Here is a 26,776-nt window from a genome sequence, read left to right as displayed (position 1 = left end):
GTTCAGCTCCAGCCCATTGCTGCTCCCTGCCTGAGCAGCCCCATCCTCACGGTGATTCTCTTCTCTTATGGTGGCCAAGATGTCAGCCTGGGTGGAGAGGTTCTGAAGGTCCAGCTCTGTACACTCCACGGGGGCATGAGACCAGTGGTGTTGCCTCTCCATGGCACATGAGGAGACAGGGGCCACTGGGGGCTGCACCACAGTCCTTACCTGCTAGCTATTGATATATGCAATGGACAGGCACGGCTTCCACACAGGAAGATTCCTCTAGCAGTACACTTTTATGAGTGCCACATAATATTCAATATGCACTTGTAAAAAAGTGATAGTTTTGCGCAGCAGCACCTACAACTTTTGAACTCCCTGCCTATTGTCATCAGGCAGACACCTCCACTGTCCTCTTTCCATTTCTGTTTAGGCAAACCTGCCCAGATCTGTAGAATGCTGACAAGTGTTATGATCCAATTTTTAGCTTATCATTTATTTTAATTATTTTCTGAATGTTTTAAATAGTTGCTTTTAACTATTTTTACTGATAATTTTGTTGTTTTATTCTTTTTGTAATCTGCTTTGAAGGTTTTTTTGGTGTGTTTTTTTTGCAATGGAGTGGTGTATGAATTTTACAAAATAAATCCCTAGCAGAAAATAACCAAGCTAGGAAAGCAGACAGTGTGTCAAGACAGTGAATCTCTATGCTACCAGTATACGTGTACCTTAGAGCAACAAAGGCAGTTTTGCTAATACTGTGTATAGGTGGGTGAGCAAATAAGTTGAAAAAGAACATAAAAGCTCCATATGATTCCCCCCCACCCTTCCCCAGGGCTGGACATCCTGGCACATGTCAGGGATCCATGACACAACTGCCCCTGAGAAGAGGGTGACTTGACCTTTCAAAGTCCAGATGCTGATGCAACTGTCCTTCTGTATCCTTGGGATGTCCCTGGCATTGCAACAGCTGAATGACATTTTGCATCCCGTTGTCTGACAAATGCCAGAATTTTGTTTAAACGGTAAAATTGTCCCAGGACAAAATTTGAAAGGACAAAGGAGAAAACATAGAGGCAAGATATTTGTGAGCAAAACTGGAAGTCATTTATTGATGGCTGTGGAGTTCCATTAGTTCCACAAAGAAGAGGAGGGTGAGGGGGTTGAATTACTCCAATAAAATATAAGAATATTTACAATAGAAGAACCTTAACCTATAAATCTTAAGCAGAAAACTTGTTCCTCTAGCAGTGCCCCCCGCCCCCCGTGTGTGTGTAATAAAGAGAGAGCTCAAACCAACTTTGGAAAGCAACCAAGGAATACTTAGAAGTTGGGGGTTGAGCAATCCCTAACTGGAGCATGATCTGATTCAGTTATTTTCCAGATTATGGACTCCATAATTAAGATGCTGCGTGACTTGCATATAATCGATACAACAATATGCATTAATGCATCTCAGTAAAACAAGTAAACACAGACACTTTGCTTGCATGATCTCCAAAGGTCAATTAAGCCTCACTAGCTCGGCCAGCAGGAGTTGCCGGAATATGGCTTAGTGGCACCTTCCCCACCATTTCCACTCCACTTTGGTACGTGGCACTTCATATCACAGGGCATAATAACCTCCCCCTTCCTTATGTCTACTTTTTCTAGTTTGTTTTTCAGAAACCCTTGTTGTTGGCTGTTAGGGAGGAGATGGAACATAGTAAGGAGAGATTACACTTTGTCACTAAGGACCAGCACCTCAGATAGACAGTCTTGGGCCAAAATAACCACCTCCTATCTAAATGTTGGGGATTCTGACCTGTCCGCTGCACCCCAAACCCTGGATGTTTCAGTGTCCTATCTACTGATTTGTTTATTTATTGCAATGCACTTTCAGAAGCAAAAGGGGAGCTGGCTTTCATCACCTGAGGGCTGCCTTGACCCTTGTTTGTTTAGGAACTGTTTGTGAGTTCATTTAGACCTAGGGAGGTTTACTGTAAGGCATCAGCTGCTGTAAACAGAAGTGTGATTCCAACAGTTTTGTTAATGATTGATGGCACTTTTCCTTCCACTTCCTACCTGCAAAATTCCAGCAGATGACTGTAAAGAAGACCATCAACACAACTTTGTCCCTTGCATAGGATCAGGAATGATACCCCTAACAATGAGTACCTAACAATGAGTACCCCTGTTGGACCCCAGGGAGTGGGGCACCTATTCTGTTCCAGACAAGTGCAGAGCAATGGTGAAAGAACAACAGGAATGAGAAGAGGTTGCTAGGATGAGACATTCTGCAAAAGAAATCACTGGTTTCTTGCCACCTTAACTGTGCTTTCTTACACTTGTAAATTAGTCTCTCGTACAGTAATTGGAGAACAATGGCAGCCTCATGGGTAGCTAGCCTTATAAGATGTCAGTCATGATGCAGCATTGGCTGAAAGGGATAGGCCACAAATTGGGAAACTTTCAGGTTGGTGGATCTTTTATGTCTTCTTCCCCTTTGGAGTGAGATGGTCAGATCTTGGGAACTGCTGCTGCAGCAGCTGCTACTACCCCCTCCTCCCCAAGACTTTTTTGAGGTTTTTCTCCCTGAGGATGTTAATTTGCAACATCCCTTACCTCGTCCATCCATCCAACATTAATGGAAGTCTCTTTTAATCTGTTCATGTGCGCGTTGGGTCCAAAGATTTGGATAACATTCAGTTCCTGTCCACTTCTTAGTTGTTGTCCAAGGATATGATAGATCACCAAAGCATTTCTAAGAGTTCTCAGGATAGCACATGTTAAAACTGGGAACAATAATTTTGCATATGTCTAAAAGATCATCTTCCTCCTCTTTTCCCATAGCCAAAAGTCCTTCCCTGAGGCTGGAGTTTCCCTCAGCTTTTCTCTCCCTCACCTCCTCAGCACATTGCTGCTCTTCCATTACTGGTAGTGACTCTTCTGGGCTTCCTGGGGTCCTCCTCTGTGTGATAAGCTTTGGATCTTCCTGTGGTGGAGACACAGATTGCCCAGGTAGCACAGGCTTCACTAGCTTCATTGCAAGTGGGTAGACATTGCAGAGCCACCAAGGGTTTTCAGCTGGGGTGGCTAGCTGGATTGGGGGATCAGGTCCTTCTGCGGGGACACTGGACTGCACTACCCACTCCCTAGCTTGGCAAACCCCAGGAGATGATGGCTCTCCTTCAGAGGAAGTGGATGTCCCCAGCCGATTCCACACAGAGGTTGGAGGTTTTGCAGGTGACAAATCTGCCTGCTGCCTTGTCAGTGGGGTGGGTGCTGGAGATGACTTTGACAGGGGCAAGGGTGCTGGTGGTGACTCTGGCAATGGAGTGGCTGCCAGCTTTGGCAGGGGCTTTGGCAAGGCGGTGGACACTAGCCTTAGCGGAGCCAGGGGGGCCAGCCTGAGCTTATGTGATATCTTCATCATAGGTCTTTCCAATGTGGCCTCTGTCTTTGCAAAACTGCTGTTGGCAGAATTTAGTGGAGAGATCTTTTTAGCAGGCATGGAGATTATGTGCTTCTTCTTGCCCAGGGGATGGAAGACTTGCACAGACTTTTTAGCAGGCATGGAGATTATGTGCTTCTTCTTGCCCAGGGGATGGAAGACTTGCACAGACTCTATCATCTGCAAAGCCAGGTTGGTTCTGGGGACCGCCTTTGAGGGCACCTCATTCTTTTCTCCCTTTACCCCAGCCAGGTTCCCTTTAGCTTGGGCCTTCTCTCTACTCTTAGTTCCTCCAAGATTTCCCCCCGGCTTGGAATCATTGTTCGCTGTCTTGGATTTGCTGCTGTTCAGCATGTCCTCACCCATTCTTAAAGCTTCCTGCTGGAGCCCAATGGTTTTTGCCTTCCCCTTTCTCAGAAAGTCTTGGCAAGGCATCTTTCTCTCCTCCTTACATTTCTCTTCCTGGCTTTTCTGGCTGGGATGGCTTCCTCGAGAGCACTTGGCGCTCAGCCCTTCTTGAAGATGCTGGGAAGAGCCGCACGCCTCCAACTCTAGACTTGTTCTGGGGAAATTTCCCACCAGTTTGTCTTCAGTCAAAATGGCCTTCCTCTTCCCCTTTATGTTAGAAAATGTAGAGTCTGGCGCCTTTGACACCACAGACTTTGGATCAGTGTTCCGGCTCTTTCCAAATCCCTCTTTCCTCAGTTCTGGCTCTGCAGAGATCCTGAGGAAATGACTTGAGGGCTGTCCTGCCAATGTATCCACACACATTCCCTTGGCTCCTGTAACACTAGGAACCTTGCTATCATCTTTGATTTGCCCCTCACTCTGCTGTTGGTTTTTACTGGCGGTGTCACATTTAGGTCTTGCCTCCTGCCTTACAGTTGCTGTGGCTAACACCTGGTCACTTCCTGGGGCTTCCCTGGATGTCCCCTCACTTGCCTCGTTGGAACCCAGAGGTGTGGAAAGACATTCTGGAAAGAGCGGCTCAAAGGATGCAACCAGGTTATTGATCTCAGGGCAGTCACTGAAGAGATCGTCTGGCAGATGGAACAAACCCCCAAGGTGGCTTCCTTCAGCTGCCAACTGAGGATTATGTGATTGGTCCCCCTCATGTGTCTGAGTGGCTACCACTGAAAGAAAGACAAAAGGAAGAAACATTAGAAGATATAAATTGCCATCTCCTCTTCTGACTTTGTCTAATCCTCTTTTTCCATTTTTTTTTTAAAAAAATTATTATGCAATAGAGTCATAGCAAAGAAAATAACATAGCACCAAGCCCATGGTGTCATCTTACATGGTCTAAATAAATAAATAAATAAATAAATAAATAAATAAATAAATTTTATTTATACCCCACCCATCTGGCTGGGTTTCCCCAGTCACTCTGGGCAGCTTCCAACAAATAACAAAATACAATAAGTCACCAATACAAACTACATAACCAAACGGAACAATTTCCACATAAAAATAAGGATACAAAAATTAATACAGTGGTACCTCGGGTTACATACACTTCAGGTTACATACGCTTCAGGTTACAGACTCCGCTAACCCAGAAATAGTACCTCAGGTTAAGAACTTTGCTTCAGGATGAGAACAGAAATCGTGCTCCGGCGGCGCGGCAGCAGCAGGAGGCCCCATTAGCTAAAGTGGTGCTTCAGGTTAAGAACAGTTTCAGGTTAAGAACAGACCTCCGGAACGAATTAAGTACTTAACCCGAGGTACCACTGTATAAGTAATATCAGTTAATATCAGTAACAACAGCAAAAACTCCCAACAAAACTTCTCTGAAAATACCCCAGTCCTTGCTGGGCAGCAGCCACGGCAGCAGTCCTTATGTGGCCTGTCAGGTGCTGCCCTGGGCCAGCTGGAGAGTGGCAGGACCGGGGCCCTCAGGTACTCAGCATTGGCAGTCCATATAGCTCCTCCACAGACAGGTTTGTGAGGCTGCTGAAAGAGCTTTCCTTTCTTTTCCCCTTATGTATGAAAAAAGGGAGACCAGGTTTCATCAAAGGTATTTTCCTTTATAACCCCATCTAATCCTCTTTTAAAGCCATCCAAGTTGGTGGCCATCACTGCCTCCTGTGGGAGCAAGTTCTACAGCTTTAACAATCCACTGCATGAATAAACCCTTTCTTTTATCTGTACTGAATCTTCCCACATTCATCGGATGTCCACGAGTGTTATGAAAGAGTGAGGAAAACTTCTCTGTGTTCACCTTCTCCATGCCATGCATCATTTCAGAAACTTTGATCATGTCACCTTTTCCTTATCTTTTCTCTAAACTAAAAAGTCCCAAATGCAGCAACTTTGCCTCATGGGGGAGTCGCTCCACCCCCTCAATCATTTCCAAACCTTTTCCAACTCTTTTCTGAGCTGAGGTGACCAGAGCAGTTGCACAGTATTCCAAATGGGGTCACACACAACAGATTTGTATAGTGGCATTATGTGCCCTGTACTTACTAAGTTTTGGAAGAAAGTGCTGGACTGTATAACTATGTGTGCAGAAAAAGTTAAAACTTTCAGCGGATAATATTCTTTTGAACCATATTGTACAGAAATGAACAATGGGACAAAGGAAATGGATTCTACGCACCCTGTGGTGGCCAACAGACTGATATTGATTAATTTGTGGTCAGGGGCTACATATCTTCCAGACCCTTGATCATCTTGGTTGCCTTCCTCTTCCAGCTTGTCAATATCCTTCTTAAATTGTGGCGCCCAGAACTACACACAATTTAGGAGGGTTCTCACCAAAGCAGAATAGAGTGGTACCATGACTTCCCTTGATCTGGACACTATATTTCTCTTGATGCAGCCTAGAATAGCCTTAGCATTTATTTATTTTATTTTATTTTGCTACTGCATCACACTGTTGACTCATATTAAACTTGTGGCCTACTAAAGACCCCTAGATCCTTTTCACATGGGTAAGCCAGGTGTCCCCCATGTTGTATATTTGTGCACCTGGTTATCCCTGCCTAATTGTAGAACCTTACATTTGTCCCTCTTGGAATCATTCTGTTAGTTTCGGTCCAGTTTTTCAATCTGTTAACGTCATCTTGAATTCCCAATTCTGCCTTCTGTGGCATTAGTTTGGCGATGACACCCAGTCTGGTGTCATCTACAAATTAGATGAGCATCCCCTCAATTCCTTCATCCAAGTCATTTATAAAGACCTTGAACAACAGTTTGTTGCTGCATCTTTTTTTTTTTTAAGATTCCCAAAGCAGCTTCATAATCTTACCACTTTTACTTTCAACCACTTGTTACTGTATACAAATAATGGCTGATAACTTTGCTAGAATATAGGCTACTAAAAAGAATGGCAACCTCATCTATAGATGTAACAGCCACCCCAGTTTTAGATCCCTTCTACACAGGCTACTAGTAGAGAGATATATGGAAACCTTTAAGATTCTGTACGTCCTCTCTGGAAATAATGAATACATGTCTATTCTTCTAAAGAAGTAGCAAAACAGGTGATCTGGTCTTCAGAGCAGTTATGCATCTCTCTCCCTCTCCTTCCGACTCCCCTACACCCCATCATTCATATATACATCTATATCACTATAAACACTATGTTACACAAAGGGAGAAGTATATATACACAGAGACACTGCATTTGGGTTTAAATGAATCTATTGCTTTTTGCAGTCTGATTGTATGCATGTTTACTCAGAAGCAAGCCCTACAGAAGCAAGTCTACAGTTGCAAGCACAGCCGAGTTCAGTGGCACTTTCTCCCAGGTAAGCATAATAGGGGTGCAGCATCCTTAATTTATAAGCTTATTTTTGCTACATGTGAAGAAGATTGGTTATAAAAAGAACTGCAGCAGCAAACTTCCTTTTTGCAGCGTTTGCAAAATGTGTTCATCTCCCACCACCACCCTGCTGGAAAAGTACCAATCCCACTTTGCTAAAGGGTCAGGCTAACCCTGCGCTATTCCCTATACCTTTAGCTGTTTACCTAAAAAAGTGGGGAGATGCCTCTCCGTTCCTTTGCTCATCATGGTGTCTGCTCATTATGGTTCGAGGCAGGAAATGAAAAAAGAGGTTGGGAAGAGCATCACATGCAAACTGGCAATTGTTTATGTGCCATTTCTCTCCCCTTGCAACTTTATCAAGAGAAAGGCGGGACTGAGAGAAATGGGAGGCAGATCAGACAAAAAAAGGGAGGCAGCTCAGCTTAAAATGAAACTATTCTCTCCAAGTAGCAGCAGATTAAAGCCTGCAATCTCCTCCTTTCTCTAGAGCAGAAGCATTTGTTCCTCATCCATTGCTTTGTGCGGCCTGATCCTATGGATGTTTACTCAGAAGTAAGCCTGCTGAATTAAGAGGGTCTTACTTCCAATCAAGAGTGGCTAAGTTAAAACCTGATCACTTAAGGCCAGTTCTACAGCTTGGTTTTGCTACACATGAAGATGATTGGTTATAATAAGAATTGCAGCAGCAAACTCCCTTTTGGTAGCGTTTTTGCTGGTTCAAGATCAGCTTCATGGCTCAGCAAGGATTTGAACCCTGGTCTCTCCCAGGTCCTAGCCCACTCTTCTAACCACTACAATCCCACTGGCTCTAGGTGCATTCCAAAGTGTAGGTACTGCAACACTAAAAGATGAAGCTCCTACGAAGACAGAATGGCGATTATGTGGCACTCATAAGAATGTCAGTTCCAAAGATTGAAGTGGCTGAGTGGGCACAGATGGTCCAAGTTGAGCTGGGAGGCAAACTGGTCCCAAGAAATGTACACTGAGGGCTCAAATCAAGTCAGCAACCGAAAGAGGGGCACCCATGGAAACTGCGGTTGTATGAACTGGTTTGCCGCCATCACAGTATAACCCCCAAGATTCTACGCCGCCAGAGAATGTTATGATGCAAAAGAGGATGCAAAGCAATGGGCAGTTGGGCTATTGGATCAGTGAGTGCCAAAGTAGCTGGTAGTGGCCCCTGAGAGTGGTGGGAACCTGTATCAAACTCCTCTTCTTCTTTTTGCCTGTTCTACAAATGCACATTGGCTGTTGTGCAAAATGAAATAAACCCACACGTTTGAAAGTACTTATGACCTAGTGGGAACATCTATTGCTCACCAAAATCCATGGAATAGGCCTTAGGGATGGCTAACTTCAGCACTGTTGGCTGTCCCTAGGACTTAGTAAAGGTAAAGGGACCCCTGACCATTAGGTCCAGTCATGACCTAATGCAGTGCTCATCTCGCTTTATTGGCCGAGGGAGCCAGCGTTTGTCCGCAGACAGCTTCCGGGTCATGTGGCCAGTATGACAAAGCTGCTGCTGGCAAACCAGAGCAGCACACGGAAACGCTGTTTACCTTCCCACCTGAGCGGTATCTATTTATCTACTTTAGATAAATTTATTGTCATTGTCCGTATATACACAGTATACACAACAACGAAAATCAAACACCCAAGACCGGATTCACATACACATTTGCACGTATCTCCAACACTCTCATCCTATTCAGACATAATCTATTAAAACATACATAATCCAGAATATAACACAACCTATTAGAAACATAGCATAACCTAAAACCTATCTCATTCCTTACTACTCACTGCTTGCTATTTCTTACAACTGGCCCTGAGATCATTGTTTAGTGCAATCAGAGCTCTTGGATAGAAACTATTCAGAAGGCGTGTGGTTCGTGTTTTCATTGTCCTATATCTTCTGCCCGAAGGCAGTTTGACGTGCTTTCAAACTGCTAGGTTGGCAGGAGCAGGGACCAAGCAATGGGAGCTCACCCCATCACAGGGAATTCGAACCACCGACCTTCTGATCGGCAAGTACTAGGCTCTGTGGTTTAATCCACAGCGCCACCCGCGTCCCTACCCTAGGACTTAGCTGTGACTAATTTGGGTAGATTGTGCCCTTCAGCTTTTGAACCAAAACCTCTCTTCTCTTGTCTATCCCAGTTTCCATGTATGCAGGTATAAGTTGCCCAAAGACTTCACCTGTTCCCTAGATGCAAACCCTCAATCTCACTGCTTGCTTCTCAGATTCTCTCTAGCCCCCTGGGACAATGGAGAGTCCCTTCTAAGCACCTAGATAACACTATTTCCTACCTGCCATGATGACAAGAGGACGTTCCCTTTATACAGGGGTGAAACTAGATTGTGGGTCATTAGGCTTGTCTCACCAGTGCTTACCAAGGAAGCATCTGGTAAGGAGTAGACAACGGAATTATGATGATGCAAAAAAAAAAAAAAAAGTTTGTTGCCATCTCTATGGCAACCCTGCAGATGCTGAGTAAGGGCCAGGAGAATCTTAGAATCAGAATTGGATGATGGAAGATGATGTCATTCAGAAGGCTGAAGAGTGGGCCGGAGCTTAGGGTGGGGGGAGTGTGATTGGACTACCCTACACACTAGGCCATTCTTCTTTGCAGGCTCCTTGGGAAGTCCTTTGTCTTCAGCCTGATTTAAGACGGCATTGGGGAATGGGACTGAAAATTTGTACGCACAGTTGTGTGAATTCTCCTTTGGGTTTTGTCTGAAGGGAAGACCAGCATGTGGCATATATTAAGTGCCAACTCCACGTCAGGTCCAGGCGCTAGCTACAGTCGGATCCAGCTTTATGTAGCTGTGTAGTTATTCCAGGTTATCTTTTGGTTTCTGTGTTGCAAGGAGAGGATTCCCATTACAAGAATCCAGCTGTGCTGTGAATTGCAAGGTCTCGAGTTCAAATGTCCCAACACAGATTCACTAGATAGCCTCTGAAAAGGCTTTTTTCAGGCTGTACTTTTTTCAGTCTGCTGCATGGGCTGGGGCAAGATTAGAAGATAATCTTTGCTCAAATGTGGGGAGCACCCTGGAGAGCCCTCCTGGCTCTCCATTTTCCAAAGAGGACATCCTCTTTGGGATCGGGGTGGGTCTCCTCAGTGTTGTTTTGTTGAGGCTGCTCAGCTGCTGACATGCAGGGAAGCTTTCTTGAGCAGCCTCAACAAGCCTCTGGCTCATGGCCCACTTTCTGTCAGTTTTTTCTTTTTTCCCCACAGGATTTCACTCATGATCAACGTGAATGCCTGCCTAAAAGACAGTTAATTGAATCTTGGTGGACATGTGAAAAAGCTAAAAATTATTGAATACAAATATCTACACTGATACGGAGGGTTTTGAAGGCCAATTTTCATGCTGGGACTTAGATAAACAATTAGAAAGAGACTATGGATCTTTATTTCAATACACGATCACAGTGGTAAGTCATATGCACAAAGATGGAAAGATTCATCATTACCTACAGTGGAGGAATGGTTGTTGAAATTACTGGACTTAGCTAAGATGGTGGAATTCATTGTTTGCACAGAGAAAAATAATTGTCTACACTTACTAGACTGGAAACTTCTTTTAGACTTTGTGTAAAAAAGAAAATGAACTTACATGGGTTTGATAATTGAAGAAAATATTGGTTTATAGAAAGTGGAATTTGGGGTGTTATCTTGGAGTGGATGCTTCAACAATTTTTTATATATAGCTGACAGACGAAGAATCAAAAGCTCTCTCATCTTTCTTTTTTGAGTTTTTATTTGAATTAGTTTTTTATATTTGATTCAAAAATATATTGCATATTCTTTTGTGTATTCTTTTTGAAATTTCAGTAAGAAAATAAAAATTCTTAGCATACAGAACTTGCATGTTCATTTAAAACTTCCTTGACTCAAACCATTAAAGTAGGCTTTTTTCTTCTGCCATCCCTTCCTTTCTTCTTGAAGGCAGAAAGCAGTTCAAGCATCAAATGTAAATTTCCACCAGCAGTTCCCTATCTTTTTGTTATAAATCATAAGGCTCAGAAATAATTAAGGGAGACTTTTGTAGATCCCATGCCCATTAGGCCTCTTACACGGCTTTGGGACCAAGGTGCTGATTCCTCAGCTCGCAAATCACTTAACCCCCATCAGAATTCCCAAGAGCTGACAGCTTTTCAGCCTCTTGAAACAGAAAATGGCTTTTTCAGAGCCTCCCATTCACTCTTTTTTCCAGAGTAAATTCAATCACTGTCTGGCTGTCATCATTCACCATGTAATGATCTCCACTGGCAGCCCACCAACAAAAGACATTCAATTCACCATGTTCCTCCTCCAACATGCCCCACAACTGAAATATCTTCATTCTGTCTGAAAAACACTTTGTACATGTTATGTACTGAGTTGACTAGGATCCAAAATGCAGCAGTCTGATTGGTCCTAGAACAACAGGATCCAAAATGCAGCAGTCTGATTGGTCCTATAACAATGCAGCGGTATGACTGGTCCACAGGAGCCACCCAATCCAGCTCCAGGTAGAAGTGAATCCATAACCTGATTGGCCTACAAGAGAATCCTGGAATTAGCCAATCACGTGCAGCCCATTGTGTAAATAATGTACCGGTATATAAAGCAGATATCATGGGGGAACTTCCATTCCTCCTCACCACTATGAGCTGAATAAAGAGCATGAAATCCACTCTCGACTCTGAGTATATTTCAGTACACCTCAGCCATGTTGCTTGTTCTAGGAATCATGGTCCTTAAAAGACAGAACCTTACCCCTGATTTGGGAGTGTTGGTACAAAGTTGAAACAGACAAGTTTGGATGTTGCTAAGGATCTACATTTGAAAATGAAAGCAGTTTTTGTTTTGTTTTTACTCGGCAAACTTTGGGACACAGAATAGATTCCAAACACCTCTTTCAGCATTTTTATTTATAAAAGTTTGCAATTAAAACAATTTACACCTTTTGCTCCCCAACTGAAGCGTGCACACACACACACGCCAGCAGTGAGCTATACACAAGACTGGAGTTACAATTAAGAGTAGAGATTTCTTTTCCTGCCTCCAGCAAATGGCAAGACAGCAAGCAGAGGAAAACATGGATCATATATTAAAATTTAGTGTTTTTGGATAACATTTCTCAGGTTTATTAAGGCAAATGACAAAAAATAAAATAAAAACTGCTCTAAATGGAGATGGGATGTGGGAACTGCTTGCCCCACATCCCTACTTCTCAACCAAGGGGAAAGGCAAAGAAGAAGAAGAAGAAGAAGAAGAAGAAGAAGAAGAAGAAGAAGAAGAAGAAACAACCAGTCTCCCACAGGCTGTGTTCTGAATGCTGAAGTCTGACATATTAAAAGGTATTTAACACCACTTGGGTCACAAGACTGGGCAGCTTTCCCCTGTCAATTTCTGACTTGTTAGCCGTCACCACACACACACACACGCACACACACACACACAGAGAGAGAGAGAGAGAGAGAGAGAGAGAGGGAAAAGCATACTGATATTATTTGCTTATTTTTTCTGTCCCTTGTCCACAAGATTGGTAACAGTTAACCTGAGTTCTGCTGGAAGGTCAATAGTAGGTTTTCTTTTGCAGTTAGAAAAAGTATAATCTGCCCAATAAATTGCAAGTAACACATGGTACTCCCAACACAATGTAACCTCTAGACAGCATAACTCAAGCATTCTTTTCAGAAGTCACTTCAAAATATATTTGCATTTCAAGAGAGAGATAATTCCCTGTACGGAAGGAACCACTAGGCTTGCATCACACCTCCACAAAGAATTAGGGGCGGCAGGGGCAAATCTATCATGGATGTGCTAAGACCACACAAACAAGCCTTTGCTAAACTAACATCCTCCAGATGTAGCTGGACTACAATATCCATCAGTCCTGGTGAGCATGCCTGTGCTGGTAGGGGATGATGGGAGGTGTAGTCCTATAGTCTCTGGAGGTAACAAGGTGTGCCATGGTTGGCATAAACTATTGCATCACTTTGCATAACTTCAATGGAACATTCTCCTAGTATTCTCCCATCAACAGATAACAAGCATTTGAAAATGTCCTGATGTACAGAAGACAAAGCGCCACGTGTTCTGATAAGCTGGTTAAGGATGGGTATCTTTTGCTATCTGCCTTCATCAACAGCTTTGATGGATTGAGACAGGATTTCTACTTTCTTATGCATCAGCAGCATTCTTCAAAAAGGGCAACAATGCCCTTTCGTGGGTATTTACAAGAGGAGGAGTAAGCAGACAGACATCAGTTGCCTTCCCAGAAGAATCAGAAACACAAAAGGGACCTTCAGCACACTCTTGGGGACCAGTCCTGCCTTTGTCCAACACACTGCATAAATACACGTAGATAAATTAGAAGGCAATGTTGGGGAAAGCCAGCAACTGAGAGGCTTAACAGAGACAGAAGCCACCTTCATTCAGCTTTGGGGTCTCCACTGATTTTGTGTCACTATGGGGCAAAGGTGAGGATCATCCAGCTGATGACGAAATAGAAGAGGAAGATGGGGTAGACTGCCAGGGCTTTGCGATTTGGGGGCTGGCTGTCTGCCAGGAAAGCGGTGGATGCTGAAAAGAAAGAGAAGGAATATTTAGAATACACACAAACAGTTGAAAAAGCAGAAAATTGCGGTTGTATCCAAAGCAGCCCCAGCAGCACCTACATTTATTCTGTGTCCCACATGCACCCCAAAATCTTCCCAGGAGGACACATCTCTCCCTCCAGAGCTTATGTGAAGGTGTGCAATGGGGAGCAGAGGGAACAGGAAAGTTCTGTTCCACTGTCACATGTCCCTTGCATTAATGGAACGGGAACACTGGACACCAACCTAAAAATTTAGATTGCATCTTAAAAACGTAAGAGTCTGCTGGATCAGGCCAGGGTCTCATCTAGTTCAGCATCTGTTTGCAGAGTGGCCATCCAGATGCCTGTGGAGACCCTCAAGCAGTATCTGAGTACAAGAGCAACTCTCCCCTCCTGTGGTTTCCAGCAACTGGTGTTCAGAAGCGTTGCTGCCTCTGACTGTGGAGGTAAAGCATAGCCATCATGGCTAGTAACCATGACTAGTCAATAGCCTTCTCCTCATCCATGAATTTGTCAAATCCTCTTATAAAGGTATCTAGGTTGGTGGCCATCACTGCCTCTTGTGGGAGTGAGTTCCATAGTTTAACTCTGAAGTCTGTGATGGAAGGACTTCCTTTTCTCTGTCTTGAATCCCCCAACATTCAGCTTCACTGGATGTCCATGAGTGTTACGAGGGAGAAAAACTTTTCTCTATTTGCTTTCTCCATGTGTTAGACCATAGAACGCCAGAGTCAAACATGATACCAGATGATTGAAATGCTAACTCTGAACGAAATGCTAATCATTGCCACACAGACGAGCTCCGCTTCTTCCGTAATGTTTTTAAGCAGCTTTCTCCTAGCTACTTACTGACAGTGCTGGACAAATCAAAGATGTGAATTGGAGGACGCAACCCTGCTGAGCTCATGGGGGCTTTTGCAGACAGGACTGAAAAGGTTCCAGACTGCACTTCCTTCTCAAACATACCTAGCGTCGACCAGGCAAACATGGCCACCACGACTAAGAGACGCACAATGAAGCCAGGAGTATCAGAGCTTGCTAGCAGGACAAGCCTGCAGACCAGGAGAGCCACCGTCAAGGGGAGGATGCAGTAACCCAGGACACAGAGGCTCTGAAAAAAAGATCTTGGGAAGAAAGAAACAGCATTAAATTCTGGGTGGGTGGGGGGAAGAGAAAGTGCAGGTGTATTGCACTCACTTCTGGAGCACAGATGGTCAGCTTCTGGATTCTGGTCTCCAGACAGCAGTCCAGAAGCATATTGGGGAGCATAAATTACCCCTCATGAACAGCCAGAGGCTTCACAACAAAGCTTATGCCATCTCACCTTAAGGGCTTTGTGGTTATGCGGTTAGAGAAGCACATATGACTAAGTGGCAGGGCAGCAGCTCTACTTTGGAATTCCCTGCCTATTGATGTCAAGCTCATGCCTTCCCTGCTCTTTTCAGCACCTGCTAGAAATATGTGTGTTTAGACAAGCCTACTCAGGCATTTAGAATATTGATGTATGTATGTTTTAATCTGTTTTTAGTTTATTGATTTTTTAAAAAAATGTTTTAAATACAGTCTACTCCCATTGTGCACACATTGAAAGAACACGTGACTGTGCACACACGTATCACCACAAACCCAGAAGTGGCAGGAAAAGCGGGCGTAATGGGGTGGGTTTAGGCACGCTCTGCCAATGTATGTGATAACCTGCAACGTAATCTTTGCCTGTAATCTTTTAAACTGTTTTTACCCGAAAATTTGATTGTTTTAGTCTCTTTGTAACCTGCTTTGAGGTTTGTTTTTACAATCAAGCAGTGTATAAATTTTACGAAATAAGCATTTGCATACAAATATGGACACTGACATTTGAGTCCATGGGACACTGAAGCATAGTTCTGCCTCTTACAGCTGAAAAATATTTCCTTTTCTCCAGAACGTGCAAATATCCAGCAGAAAGGGAGACTCAGCAGAGTCTGTTGTCAAATGAGAATGCACATGGTGCAGCCTAAGATGGCAGTCTGCATCTTTGGCAGAGGCCTCAATGGATTTTATTTTTTTACAATATTAAAAAAGGTTTATTAAATAATCAACATATTTAACAACAAAAGAAAACAAGGAGTCAGTTAGTGGCATACTATTAAGAGAGCCATTGTACATGGTTGGATAGAACACCGGAACGTGAAGAGGTTCAGTTATTTTATTTTTATCTCATAAAATTTATACACCGCTGCATTGCTAAAGAAAAACCTCAAAGCAGTTTGCAATCTAAGGTCAGACTATAAAAGGTTATTGTTCTAGCATGAACAGAGAGCACTAGTAATAGTGGGCATTAGTATGTAATCAGTACCAAATAAAGTAAAATTTGGTGGGGACCAAATATAACTTTATTTGGCTAGGTAGTGCCTCTTGAAATATGTATCATGCACAAACTTTTCTAAAATTGGGATGCATAGGGCCTTCTGAAACCAAATGGGAATGAGAAAGTCCGTAATTTCGAGGACTTCCGGTCGGCGCCAGCGCTTAATGGCGGTCCGAGCCTCGAGCTCCGAGGCAGGACTGCTCCGTTAGTTCGGGTCTTACCCGCTACGGCAAGCGGGGGACCCCTAAAATCACAGGCGCGGAGCCTGTGAACAAAGGAGATTCGGTGGGCACCCTTTGCGCCCCCCGGTACTGTGAGGGAGCCTTTTTAAAGGCTTCTGAGCGGCATCGGGGTAAGCGCGGTGCTGAGAGTCGTCACCCAGCTAGCGGAGTGAAGCCGCGTCGCCATGAGCGGAGAGCGCCGATTCCTTCCTGCAATTGGAATTTGACCACAACACCCGTGAGTAAGATTGGAAAAGTAACGGGACTTTAAAAAAAAAAGAAAATTGGCTGAAAACGGGAAAGGCAAAAATTAAGGAAGTCTGCCTCCCCGGAACTGCAGAAGGAATAAAGCAACGAAAATCAAGCTGCACTTAAAGGGAACCTTTCTAATTTTTTTTAAGCTGTCAAACTGACATCGGACTTAAAACCTCCCCCCAGATTGGCAGGAGAAGGGGGGAAGAGATTGGAACGTTGTTAATCTGCTGGAAAATTAATGGAAAATTAAGACCTTCCATTGCCAAATCCCCTGGGGTCGGGCTGCCCAAACAAGACACCGGGACGCGGACTGTCAAACTTTGAGAAGTGGGGACTTGTTTGCAAAAAAGTTATCGGACCTTAGATGTACTTTGCTGCATTTTGGCCACATAGAAAAATAGAGACATTACAATTTGGACATTGGAAACTTTTGGCTACTGTTATACTCCCTTGCTTCTTTGTTTTCTTCTATCTCTGCCATTTGGATACAATTGAATGCTCCCTCTAGAGGGCTCTATCTGAAACTGTTGCACTTGAAAAAGTAACAGTGGGATTTTCCACTTGGGAATCAACTCTGTGAAAACGACCTTGAGGATATGAGTGCCCCTACAGAAGAGATAGTAACAAGGCAGAAAGCAAAACAATCTCACAAGAAAAGGGCCTCTATATCAGGAACTGCAGCTGTGCAGGAAAAAACACCAGCTTCTATGGATCCTATGACTCAGGCTCTACTTAAAATAAATCAATCCCTGGAAGCATTGACAAAACTTTCGACAGAGAATTCTAAAAAATTAACAGAGTTGACAACAAGGTTGGATGTGAATACGGCTAGTGTTGCATCGAACACAGATTCTATAAATAGATTAATTCAGGAAAGTTCAGAAACACGAAAGATTGCAGAAAGTGCAAAAATAACGGCTGAAGAGACAAGGGAAAAATTTGGGCCTATTATTAAAAAAGTGAATGAGCATGATGCAGCCCTCTCCTTACTGGAACTTCAACGTAAAGAGAAGAATTTAAAATTTAGATTGGTGCCTGAAGGGGAAGGGGACAACCTTGTGAAATTTCTCACAGAGAACATCATAACTTTTTGGCAGGAGGAATGGGAGGAAGATGAGGAACTTGAGATAATATCAGCCTTTCGACTGGGTAGAAGGCAGGACAAAAAACCAAGGGACTGCCTAATTACATTGAGATCAAAAGAAGAAAGAGATAGAATATTGAATTTGCATTATCAAAAGGCATTGGTGATCCAAAATTGTCAGATACAGATTTTTAAGGACATTCCTAAATACATTTTAGAGGTGAGAACATATTACAAGAGTTTAGTAGACCTGCTGAAGAAAAACACTATACCATTCAGATGGGAATTTCCACAAGGATTGTCCTTTAACTTCAATGGAAGGAAGATTAAAATAAAAACAATTCAGGACAAAGAACTATTTCTAGAGAAGTATCTGGAGGATCTGCAGAAAGGAACCGTGGAGGAGAGGGAACCACCCGATATAGCAAATTTGTCATTTGGACTTTCACTACCACCATCGGAGGAAGAGCAGAAGCTTGGAGCAGTTGGAGGAACAGCTACCTAAATACAAAATGTCTCTGCAACTCCTTAGTTGGAACTGTAATGGTTTGAACCTTCCTCGGAAAAGAAGACAGGTTTTTCACATTTTGAAGAAAGAACAATTAGACATAATATGTTTGCAAGAAACCCATATTGCCAGGATACACAGGAAATTATTAATAAATAAGAGACTCGGTCAAGAATTCATCTCATCAGACAAAGTAAAGAAAAGAGGTGTGGTGATCTATGCAAAGGAAAAGTTGGCTCCAAAATTAATATTTAAAGATGAACAAGGAAGATACCTGGCAATTGAAATACAAATTCAAGGAGAAAAGATATTAATTGTGGGAGTTTATGCCCCAAATGAAGGGAAGGCTGAATTTTTTAGGAAGTTGCATGAGACATTAGTTGACTTTTTAGATTATAAAATCCTAATGATGGGAGATATGAATGGAGTTGTCTCAACAAACATGGACAAAGCACAGAGACAAGTGATCTCGAAAGAAGGGAGACTACCAAGGATCTTTTTTGAAATGACTGAAACAATGGACTTGATTGACATTTGGAGAACAAAGAATCCTTTAGAGAGAGAGGGAACTTTCTTCTCAGAAGCAAAAATGACATGGACAAGAATAGACCAAATTTGGATTTCTAGTAGTCTGGCGTCAAGAACAAAAAAAGTAGAAATCTGCCCAAAAACGTGCTCCGACCATAATGCGGTCAAGATGGAGATGAAACTAACAACAACTGGTTCCTTTAGATGGAGAATGAATGACACCCTATTCAAGGACGAAGAGATCCATAAGAAGGCCCTTAAAACATTAAAAGATTACTTTGAGATCAACAGGAAAACAGATGTGGAAAAAAGAATAATTTGGGACGCAAGCAAAGCCGTGATGCGAGGTTTCCTAATTCAACAAAATTCTATTAAGAGGAAGCAACAAAATGAAAAGAAGGAAAAAATTTTAGAAAAAATAAAAGAAGGAGAGAAGAAGTTGAGGTCCAAACCAAAGTCTCATGAGATTTTGAGAGAAATAAAGTTTCATCAGATGCAATACATGGAACTCATGAACCAACAAATAGAATGGAAGATAAAGCAAATGAGACAAAAAACTTTTGAATCAGCGGATAAATGTGGGAAACTTCTGTCATGGCAATTGAAAAAAAGGCAGAAAATGAATACGGTAACAAGTTTAGAAATGGATGGAAAGATTATCCACAAACCCAACGAGATCAACAATTGTTTTCAAAGCTTTTTTAAGAAATTGTATGCACAAGGGCCAACCAACGAGCAAGAAATAGAAGAATTCATCAGAAAATACGGTTTACCAAAAATCTCAGAACAAAGTAAAAGGATCTTAAACGAGGAAATAACAGAACAAGAAATAGAGGGTGCCATTCAAAATATGAAATTGGGAAAATCACCAGGACCAGATGGCCTGACGGCCAAATACTACAAAATGCTGAAAGAATGGCTGATACAACCATTGAAGGAAGTTTGCAATGAAATTTTGAAGGGGAAAAAGGCACCTGAATCGTGGAAAGAGGCTTTCATCTCACTTATACCGAAAACAGAGACTGAGAAGAACCAAGTTAAAAACTACCGCCCTATATCTTTACTCAATGTGGATTACAAAATTTTTGCAGACATTTTGGCAAAAAGATTGAAAAGAGTGTTGGCAGAAGAGATTCATAAGGACCAAACAGGCTTTCTCCCAGGTAGACATATGTCAGACAATGTGAGGAACATTATAGACATTTTGGAGTTGCTGGACGTTGACATTAATAGGAAAGCAGTTTTGATTTTTGTGGACGCGGAGAAAGCCTTTGACAACATTTGTTGGACTTTTATGAAAAAGAATCTCCAAGGGATGGGGGTAGGACAAGGTTTTGAAAACGGTATAGGTGCAATATACTCTCAACAAAAGGCTAAATTAATTGTAAATAACGTGGTAACAGAAGAAATACCTATAGAAAAAGGTACACGACAGGGCTGCCCAATATCCCCTTTGCTTTTTATATCGGTCCTGGAGGTTTTGTTAAACATGATTAGAAAGGACCAGTTGGTTAAAGGAGTTCAGGTCGGAGTTAGACATTATAAATTAAGAGCATTTGCAGATGACCTAGTATTGACTTTGCAACAGCCAGACACTAGTACTAAAAGAGTATTAGAACTAATTGAAACATTTGGTCGAGTAGCAGGTTTTAAATTGAATAGACAAAAAACGAAAGTGTTGGAAAAAAATTTAACAATGGAAGAAAGAGAGAGTTTTCAGAATGAAACAGGTTTGGAAATTACAAAAAGGGTAAAATACCTGGGGGTAAACTTAACATCCAAGAATGTGAACTTATTTAAGGATAATTATGAAAAATGTTGGTCAGAAGTTAAAAAGGATCTGGAAATATGGTCAAGGCTGAAACTTTCCTTGTTAGGCCGAATCGCTACTATTAAGATGAATGTATTGCCTAGAATGCTGTTTTTATTCCAGACGTTGCAGATTGTGGACAAGATGGACTGTTTCAAGAAGTGGCAGAAAGACATATCAAAATTTGTCTGGCAGGGCAAAAAGCCCAGAATTAAATTTAAGATTTTAACTGATGCAAAGGATAGAGGGGGGTTTGCCCTGCCGGACTTAAGACTTTATTATGAATCAGCAGCTTTCTGCTGGTTGAAACACTGGCTACTTCTTGAGAATACTGACATTTTGGATCTGGAAGGGTATGACAACAGTTTTGGTTGGCATGCATATTTATGGTATGACAAGGTAAAGGTGTATAAAAGTTTTAAAAACCATATTGTAAGGAAAGCATTGTACAACGTTTGGATTAGATACAAAGATTTGTTGGAAAGTAAAACCCCTAGGTGGGTGTCACCAATGGAAGCTAGGGAAGTAAAAAAGCTTAATATGGATTCTAAATGGCCAAAATATCATGAGATCATAGAATACGATGGTGAAAGGGTGAAACTTCAGAGTTATGAGAAACTAAAACCTAAGGTTCGAGATTGGTTGCATTACTATCAGATAAATGAGATGTTTAAACAGGACAGGAAAATAGGATTTCAGAAAGAGAAGTCAAAATTAGAAACAGAATTGTTGGAACCCAATACTAAGAATTTATCAAGAATGTATAACTTGCTGTTAAAATGGAATACACAGGATGAAACGGTGAAATCAGCTATGATCAAATGGGCACAAGATATAGGTCATGATATCATGTTTGCTGACTGGGAACAATTATGGACCACCGGTATTAAATTTACTGCATGTAATGCTTTAAAAGAAAATATTATGAAAATGATCTACCGGTGGTACATGACCCCAGTCAAGCTAGCAAAGATTTATCATTTGCCTAATAATAAGTGTTGGAAATGTAATGAGACTGAAGGCACTTTCTACCACCTTTGGTGGACCTGCCCAAAGGTTAAAGCTTTCTGGGAAATGATCTATAATGAAATTAAGAAGGTCCTTAAGTGGACTTTTCCTAAGAAACCAGAGGCTTTCCTTTTGGGTATGGTGGGCCAAGTGGTGTTAAGAAAGGATAGGACTTTCTTTATGTATGCCACTACAGCAGCAAGAATTCTACTGGCAAAGTATTGGAAGACGCAAGAATTACCTACTCTGGAAGAATGGCAAACAAAGGTGATTGATTTTATGGGACTGGCCGAGATGACGGGCAGAATCCGGGACCAGGGGAAAGAGACAGTGGAAGAGGACTGGAAGAATTTCAAAATATATCTTAAAAATAATTGTAAAATTGAGGAATGTTAAGATGTCAGGGGGTAAGAAGTAAAGAATTGCAGCAGTAAACAAAAAAAAAACTTAAGAAATATTTACGAAAAGGAATTAAGACAATGGACTTAAGGGTTGCTAAAGAATTATTAAACAAGGATGCAGGGATGGGGAGGTATGGGGAAGTCAAAGAAAAAAAGGTTATGAACCGATGAGTATGAAGTTATATTGTGTTATATTGCTGTTTATTATCTGTGTGGAAAATTAATAAAAATTATTATAAAAAAAAAAAAAAAGAGAAAGTCCGTAATTTCTGCATCCCTGCGTGATAGTCAATTTAGCTGCAGAGAACAAATATATAATAAAGAGTTTTACAAACTAGTTCTGCATTGCCCTCTTCGGATATTGGAAATGAATGTGGCTTGGCATCAGGGTTGACTGGGTTGCCTACAATCTCAGGGATTTCTTGTTTTTCAAAGGGACTCTTCGTCATTACTCAAGCAAACAAGGAAGATGTGGGGAACAGCTTTGCAAGGAGGGCTGCCTCTCTCCCATCTCCCCAGACCCTTGCCACCAGAGAACATGGTTTCAGCACCCACCCACCACACACTCACATGGTCCCTCCAAGCAGCTTGGAATTCAGTGTGATGACAACGGCTCCAAACCAAATGATGACGAAGACCTCTGCAAACTGGGGACCTCTGTCTTCCGTGCTATTTGCTGCTCCTCCCTGAAGCATTCTGGGAAAGCGGGAGAAACAAGGGAATTAGATCAGCAGCAAACAGTGGGCAAATCTGGAGAACTGGTGCGTTGGTTTAGGAGTGTCAGACTAGGGACTGGGAGAGACCAGGGTTCAAATCCCTACTCACCCATGAAGCTCACCAAGCCAGTCACTCAGCCTGACCTACCACAAAGGGTCATTGCTGGGATTAAATAAGGAGGGGAAGAATCATGTATGCTACCACAAACTCCTTGGAGAAAAGGGAAATATGCTGTAATTAAGTTAAATAAGAAGTCTGGATTGCATGCAGTTACTTCTTCACTGCCCTCTATATCAAAAGAATTCACTACCACATTGGTGCCGAGTCGAGGGATGTGGCAGTTGAGCCAATGTAGCATAATGGTTTCAGTGTCTAGCTAGGACCTAGGAGAGACCATGGTTCAAATCTTCCCATTTGGCCATGTAGCTCACTGGGTGTGACTTTGCACTCTCAGCCTAACAGGATTGTTGTGAGGACAAAAGGGCAGGGAGGACCAGAACCTTGTACACCATCTTGAGCTCCCTGGGAGGAAAATTAGGATATAAATGTAATAATTAAAAAATAAAGTTTACCCTCTGCCAAAAAGAAGCCCTTGTGCAGCTCATAGCCTGTTGCAGCAACTGCCAAAGCCAGATTAGGCCCTATATGAGGATCCTGAGAATCATAATCTTTAAAAATGCTGGCTTAAAAAAATATTAGTGTGGCATTGTTTTATTCATATTCTACATTGCTTTGGTTTATTATTGTAGCTTCAGCACTGCATTTGGCTGTTTCCCCCAACAAATCCCAGAGCAACGAAGGGGAAGGGAGGAATGTTGGTACTTACAGGGCAAGTAAAACACACAGGACTAGAGGACCCCATAAATCCCCTAGAAGAAAAGAAAGAGAAAGAAAACTAATGAAGGGGTGGGGAGCTAAGGGAAAGCATGACTTCCTTTTCCTCCAGCCACTCTCTGCCTCCCGAGTCACTATTGATCGTAGGGCATCAAATTGTTTATTTATTCCCCATGCTTTGTCCTAAGGCCCTAGGGCATGTTACAACATTTAAAAAGAATATTAAGAAGAGTTTAAACGACTTGCAACCACAGAAATAAAATGGGTCTGTATCCTCTGAAGGCTACACATTGAGCCCCCTCAGCACCCAAAGGTCTGTAGGGAAGAAGGTGGCCTTTGGGTCCTGAGTCGTTTAGGCAGAAATGTCAGGTCAAATCCCTGTTTCAAATGGAGAATTTAACCCACCAAATATTTCACCTAAAACTTCTCTTCCCTCCCCACCACACCTCTGAATTCCTCGTGTTACTCCCTTGCTTGAAAAAAATGCTGATTTTTAGACAGGTTAGTAAGAGAAAAAGGTGAATTTATTTCCACAGTTTTCAAAGCTTTGAAATGAATCTGGCACATACAGTCTCTCAGGAGGGCACTGCTCTTTTTGGGATACATGACATGGACGAATTTCTTCCCAACTGCTTTCAGGTCCCGCATCTGAAAAGTTTGAGGAATGGGCTGTATTACTGGGCTGTACAAATTTTCGGGCAAAGGACGCTATTAGAGCAATGCTAACCCCCTCCCCCGCCCCACAAACTGACAGGCTGGATGGGGTCAGAACATGGCCCAGGTCCCTCTCTTCCGGTTTCTATCAACAGAGTGCTTCCACTGAGCTGAATGCATGGTGAGCAGAAGCTATCATCAGTGGTTGCTGGTGCAGACCCACAAAACAGGGCATTTGGGTGCTAAAGCTGGGCTGACCAAGGATTCACTGGCTCCTGAGGCACTCCAGCTACCAGCAATGGGCCTGATCCAGGCCTCCCTGCTATGTCAATGTAGAACAGCAAAAATGACAGGTATACTGTGACACGCAAACCACTCCCACCCCCTCAGCCTGGAACAAGCAGCAAGACTCCTAGATGCCTTCATAGGAATGTAGGGGGCTGCCTTATACTGAGTCAGACTCAGTATTATCTACACTGACTGGCAGCAACAGCTCTCCAGGGCTCCAGGCAGGGACCTATCCTGGCCCTATCTGGACATGCCATTGGGGGGTTGAACCCGGGACCATCTGCACACAAGGTTCTACCACTGAGTTATAGCCCACCCCTTGACAGATGGCATGCCATGTTAACATTAAGATATTGTGTTACAGACAATAAGATTGAACTGTGATGCATGTTTTTTATTTTCATGACTTCTGACAGGGTCCCTGCAACAGGGTCAAACTAAGCTTAGGGTTGTGCCCTATGGCACAATCTAATTATTACACACCCATCAAGTGAGCAGTGTACCAGAGCAACTTAAATATCCACATTATTAATTACTGTAAAACACATCTTTGGTTGAAGAGGTGATACGGTTTTGCCAATCCCCAAAATTAACCTGCATAAATTGCAACCACTTTGGAAACTAAGAGAACACCATTTTAAGATATTCTTTTAAATGTCTACCCCTCAGCCTCTACAAGACACTTACAATTGTGTCCTTAACCGGCTCATCCAGGGTGGAGTTGTCTTCGTCTGGGGAACGAGATCCCACAGGAACTGTGATTTCTCCTTCTACTGGAATATCTTCCGATATTGACACATCTGCAAGGCCTGCAAACTGCATATTTTCAACACACTTTTAATTATTGTTATTATTAGCTTTTATGAACCACCTTTCTGCAAGGCACCCAAGCCAGTTTACAGTTTTAAATGGCTGAAACAAATGATATAACACTTGAAATTTAAGCATGCAAAAGCGGGGAGGGGTAGCATTCTTGGGGGAAACAAAACATACAATGTATGGTTATGATTGCTTTTTTAGGTCAGACTAAAGCTCTACATTGAATAACCGAGCTGTAGAGCTGGAAAAGGACCCTTAAGGTCATCGAGTCCAACACCCTGCACATCTGCTTGACAGGTGGCCATCAAACCTCTGCTTAAAAACCTCCAATGAATCACAGAATTTTAGAATTCTAGGTACCCCCAAGGACTATCTAGTCCAACTTCCTGCAATGCACCAACAGGCTGGACACCTGCAGAATATGGTGCTGTTAGGATTCCAGCATTTGCCTACCAGATATATGCATCTTCTAATTAGAAGCATCCTATTTTACACTATTGCAGCTCTCATAGAAATTTAATAAATAATAAAATAACTGTGGGGGAGGTTATTGTTTTTCTTTGTTACTATGTTATGTATTTTTGTGTTTTTATATTGTAAAGAGCCCAGTGAACCTTCGATGGGCAGTATAGAAAGTTAATAAATAATAACAACAATAATATTCACTGACAAATATAGATTCAACAAAATTTGGGGGCCTGTTTCTTAAAGTTGTTTCAAACTATTTTTAAGATTGCGTTTCAATATTAAGCTCATTTCAATTTTTGTGACCCACATATGACTGAAAGGCTGGTAATGATTTGCTGCAAGAATAATAGCAAGAATAATGCTGATGGCAATGCAGATTGCAACCACAGAGGGAGGGAGGCTGCAGTTATCAGCCCCCACTCGCCTCTTTTAAATTTAAACGCAAGAACACAACAGCCTTATTGGGTCAGCTCGAAGGTCCCAGCCTCCTAGGGAACCAACGAAGGAGGAGGGTGGAGGCACGAAGAAGCCTGGAGCTGCCCTTTCCGAGTATTTGGCTGGTGCTCAGAGGTAGATTGCCTGGGACATGGAGGTTCGGCTGCCCTTGGTCTTTTCCCTCCCTCCGAGAGCGCTATCAGGGGAGGGGAGTGGGGTCACAAGCATTTTAGTCGGGCAGGAAGTCTTGGGGTCTAGGAGCGCCCTGCTTCTGACGTCATCCCATCTTGTGGCAGGGTGTTCCGTCGGTCAGCCCTGCTCCTGAGGGGGTCTCACGCCCTCCCCGCGGCCTTCTTCAGCCGGTTCCCCTCCCCTCCCCTCCCTTCAGCCTATCCTCCCGACCCACCAGCGGCTTTGTGCCTCCATCAGCCCGCATCGCTGCCGCTTCCTCGGCTGCCGCCATCTTGGACCCAGCTACTATGGAGCGACGACGTGGCCAGCAACCACGCCCCCTACCGCGTGTGCGTCATCATACCGCGCCATCGTTCAGGAGCTTCTGTTGTCATAGCAACTAAGGAGGCCTTGGTCTGAAGCCAGAGGCGGGGTGCAGGG

At 42.9% G+C, this 26,776-nt stretch overlaps 2 protein-coding genes and 1 long non-coding RNA gene across 3 annotated transcripts in view; 1 reads left to right on the top strand and 2 right to left on the bottom strand.

The window, feature by feature from the left end:
* LOC307207574 overlaps window positions 1–11,876 on the top strand; it is a 35,795-nt gene extending 23,919 nt beyond the window's left edge. Inside the window, exon 2 of the long non-coding RNA XR_013834735.1 lies at window positions 11,717–11,876. This is a non-coding gene — a long non-coding RNA (uncharacterized lncRNA). The remainder of the gene's footprint in view (window positions 1–11,716) is intronic.
* Window positions 1,068–9,625, bottom strand: LOC307207451 (uncharacterized protein). The gene is made up of 2 exons (XM_079961328.1): window positions 9,501–9,625; window positions 1,068–4,551 (listed from the first exon to the last, which is right to left on the bottom strand). Exons 1-2 carry the CDS (start codon window positions 9,505–9,507, stop codon window positions 2,729–2,731), a joined length of 1,830 nt encoding a protein of 609 aa, XP_079817454.1. The 5' UTR covers window positions 9,508–9,625; the 3' UTR covers window positions 1,068–2,728.
* Window positions 11,877–12,095: 219 nt separating the features above from the next.
* YIPF6 (Yip1 domain family member 6) lies at window positions 12,096–26,682 on the bottom strand. Its single transcript, XM_079961518.1, has 7 exons — window positions 26,571–26,682; window positions 25,130–25,258; window positions 24,070–24,148; window positions 23,493–23,535; window positions 22,520–22,645; window positions 14,754–14,911; window positions 12,096–13,771 (listed from the first exon to the last, which is right to left on the bottom strand). The coding sequence occupies exons 1-7, from the start codon at window positions 26,625–26,627 to the stop codon at window positions 13,656–13,658; spliced, it is 708 nt and encodes a 235-aa protein (XP_079817644.1). The 5' UTR covers window positions 26,628–26,682; the 3' UTR covers window positions 12,096–13,655.
* Between the last annotated feature and the right edge of the window lie 94 nt (window positions 26,683–26,776).

The sequence above is a fragment of the Podarcis cretensis genome (genome assembly GCF_951804945.1).
Source record: "Podarcis cretensis genome assembly, chromosome: Z".
Taxonomy (NCBI): Eukaryota; Metazoa; Chordata; class Lepidosauria; order Squamata; family Lacertidae; genus Podarcis; species Podarcis cretensis.
Note: the sequence above shows the minus strand (reverse complement) of the source record. Positions and strands in the feature narration are given on the sequence as shown.

Excerpts from the sequence above, each read along its gene's own strand:
- YIPF6 (XM_079961518.1), bottom strand. The coding sequence starts at position 26,627 with ATGGCGGCAGCCGAGGAAGCGGCAGCGATGCGGGCTGATGGAGGCACA. Across the intron at positions 22,646-23,492 it reads CTGTGTGTTTTACTTGCCCT|AATGCTTCAGGGAGGAGCAG; the intron begins GTAAGTACCAAC and ends CCGCTTTCCCAG. Across the intron at positions 14,912-22,519 it reads AAGCTGCTTGGAGGGACCAT|ATCTTTTTTTCAGAGCCTCT; the intron begins GTGAGTGTGTGG and ends TTTCTTCCCAAG.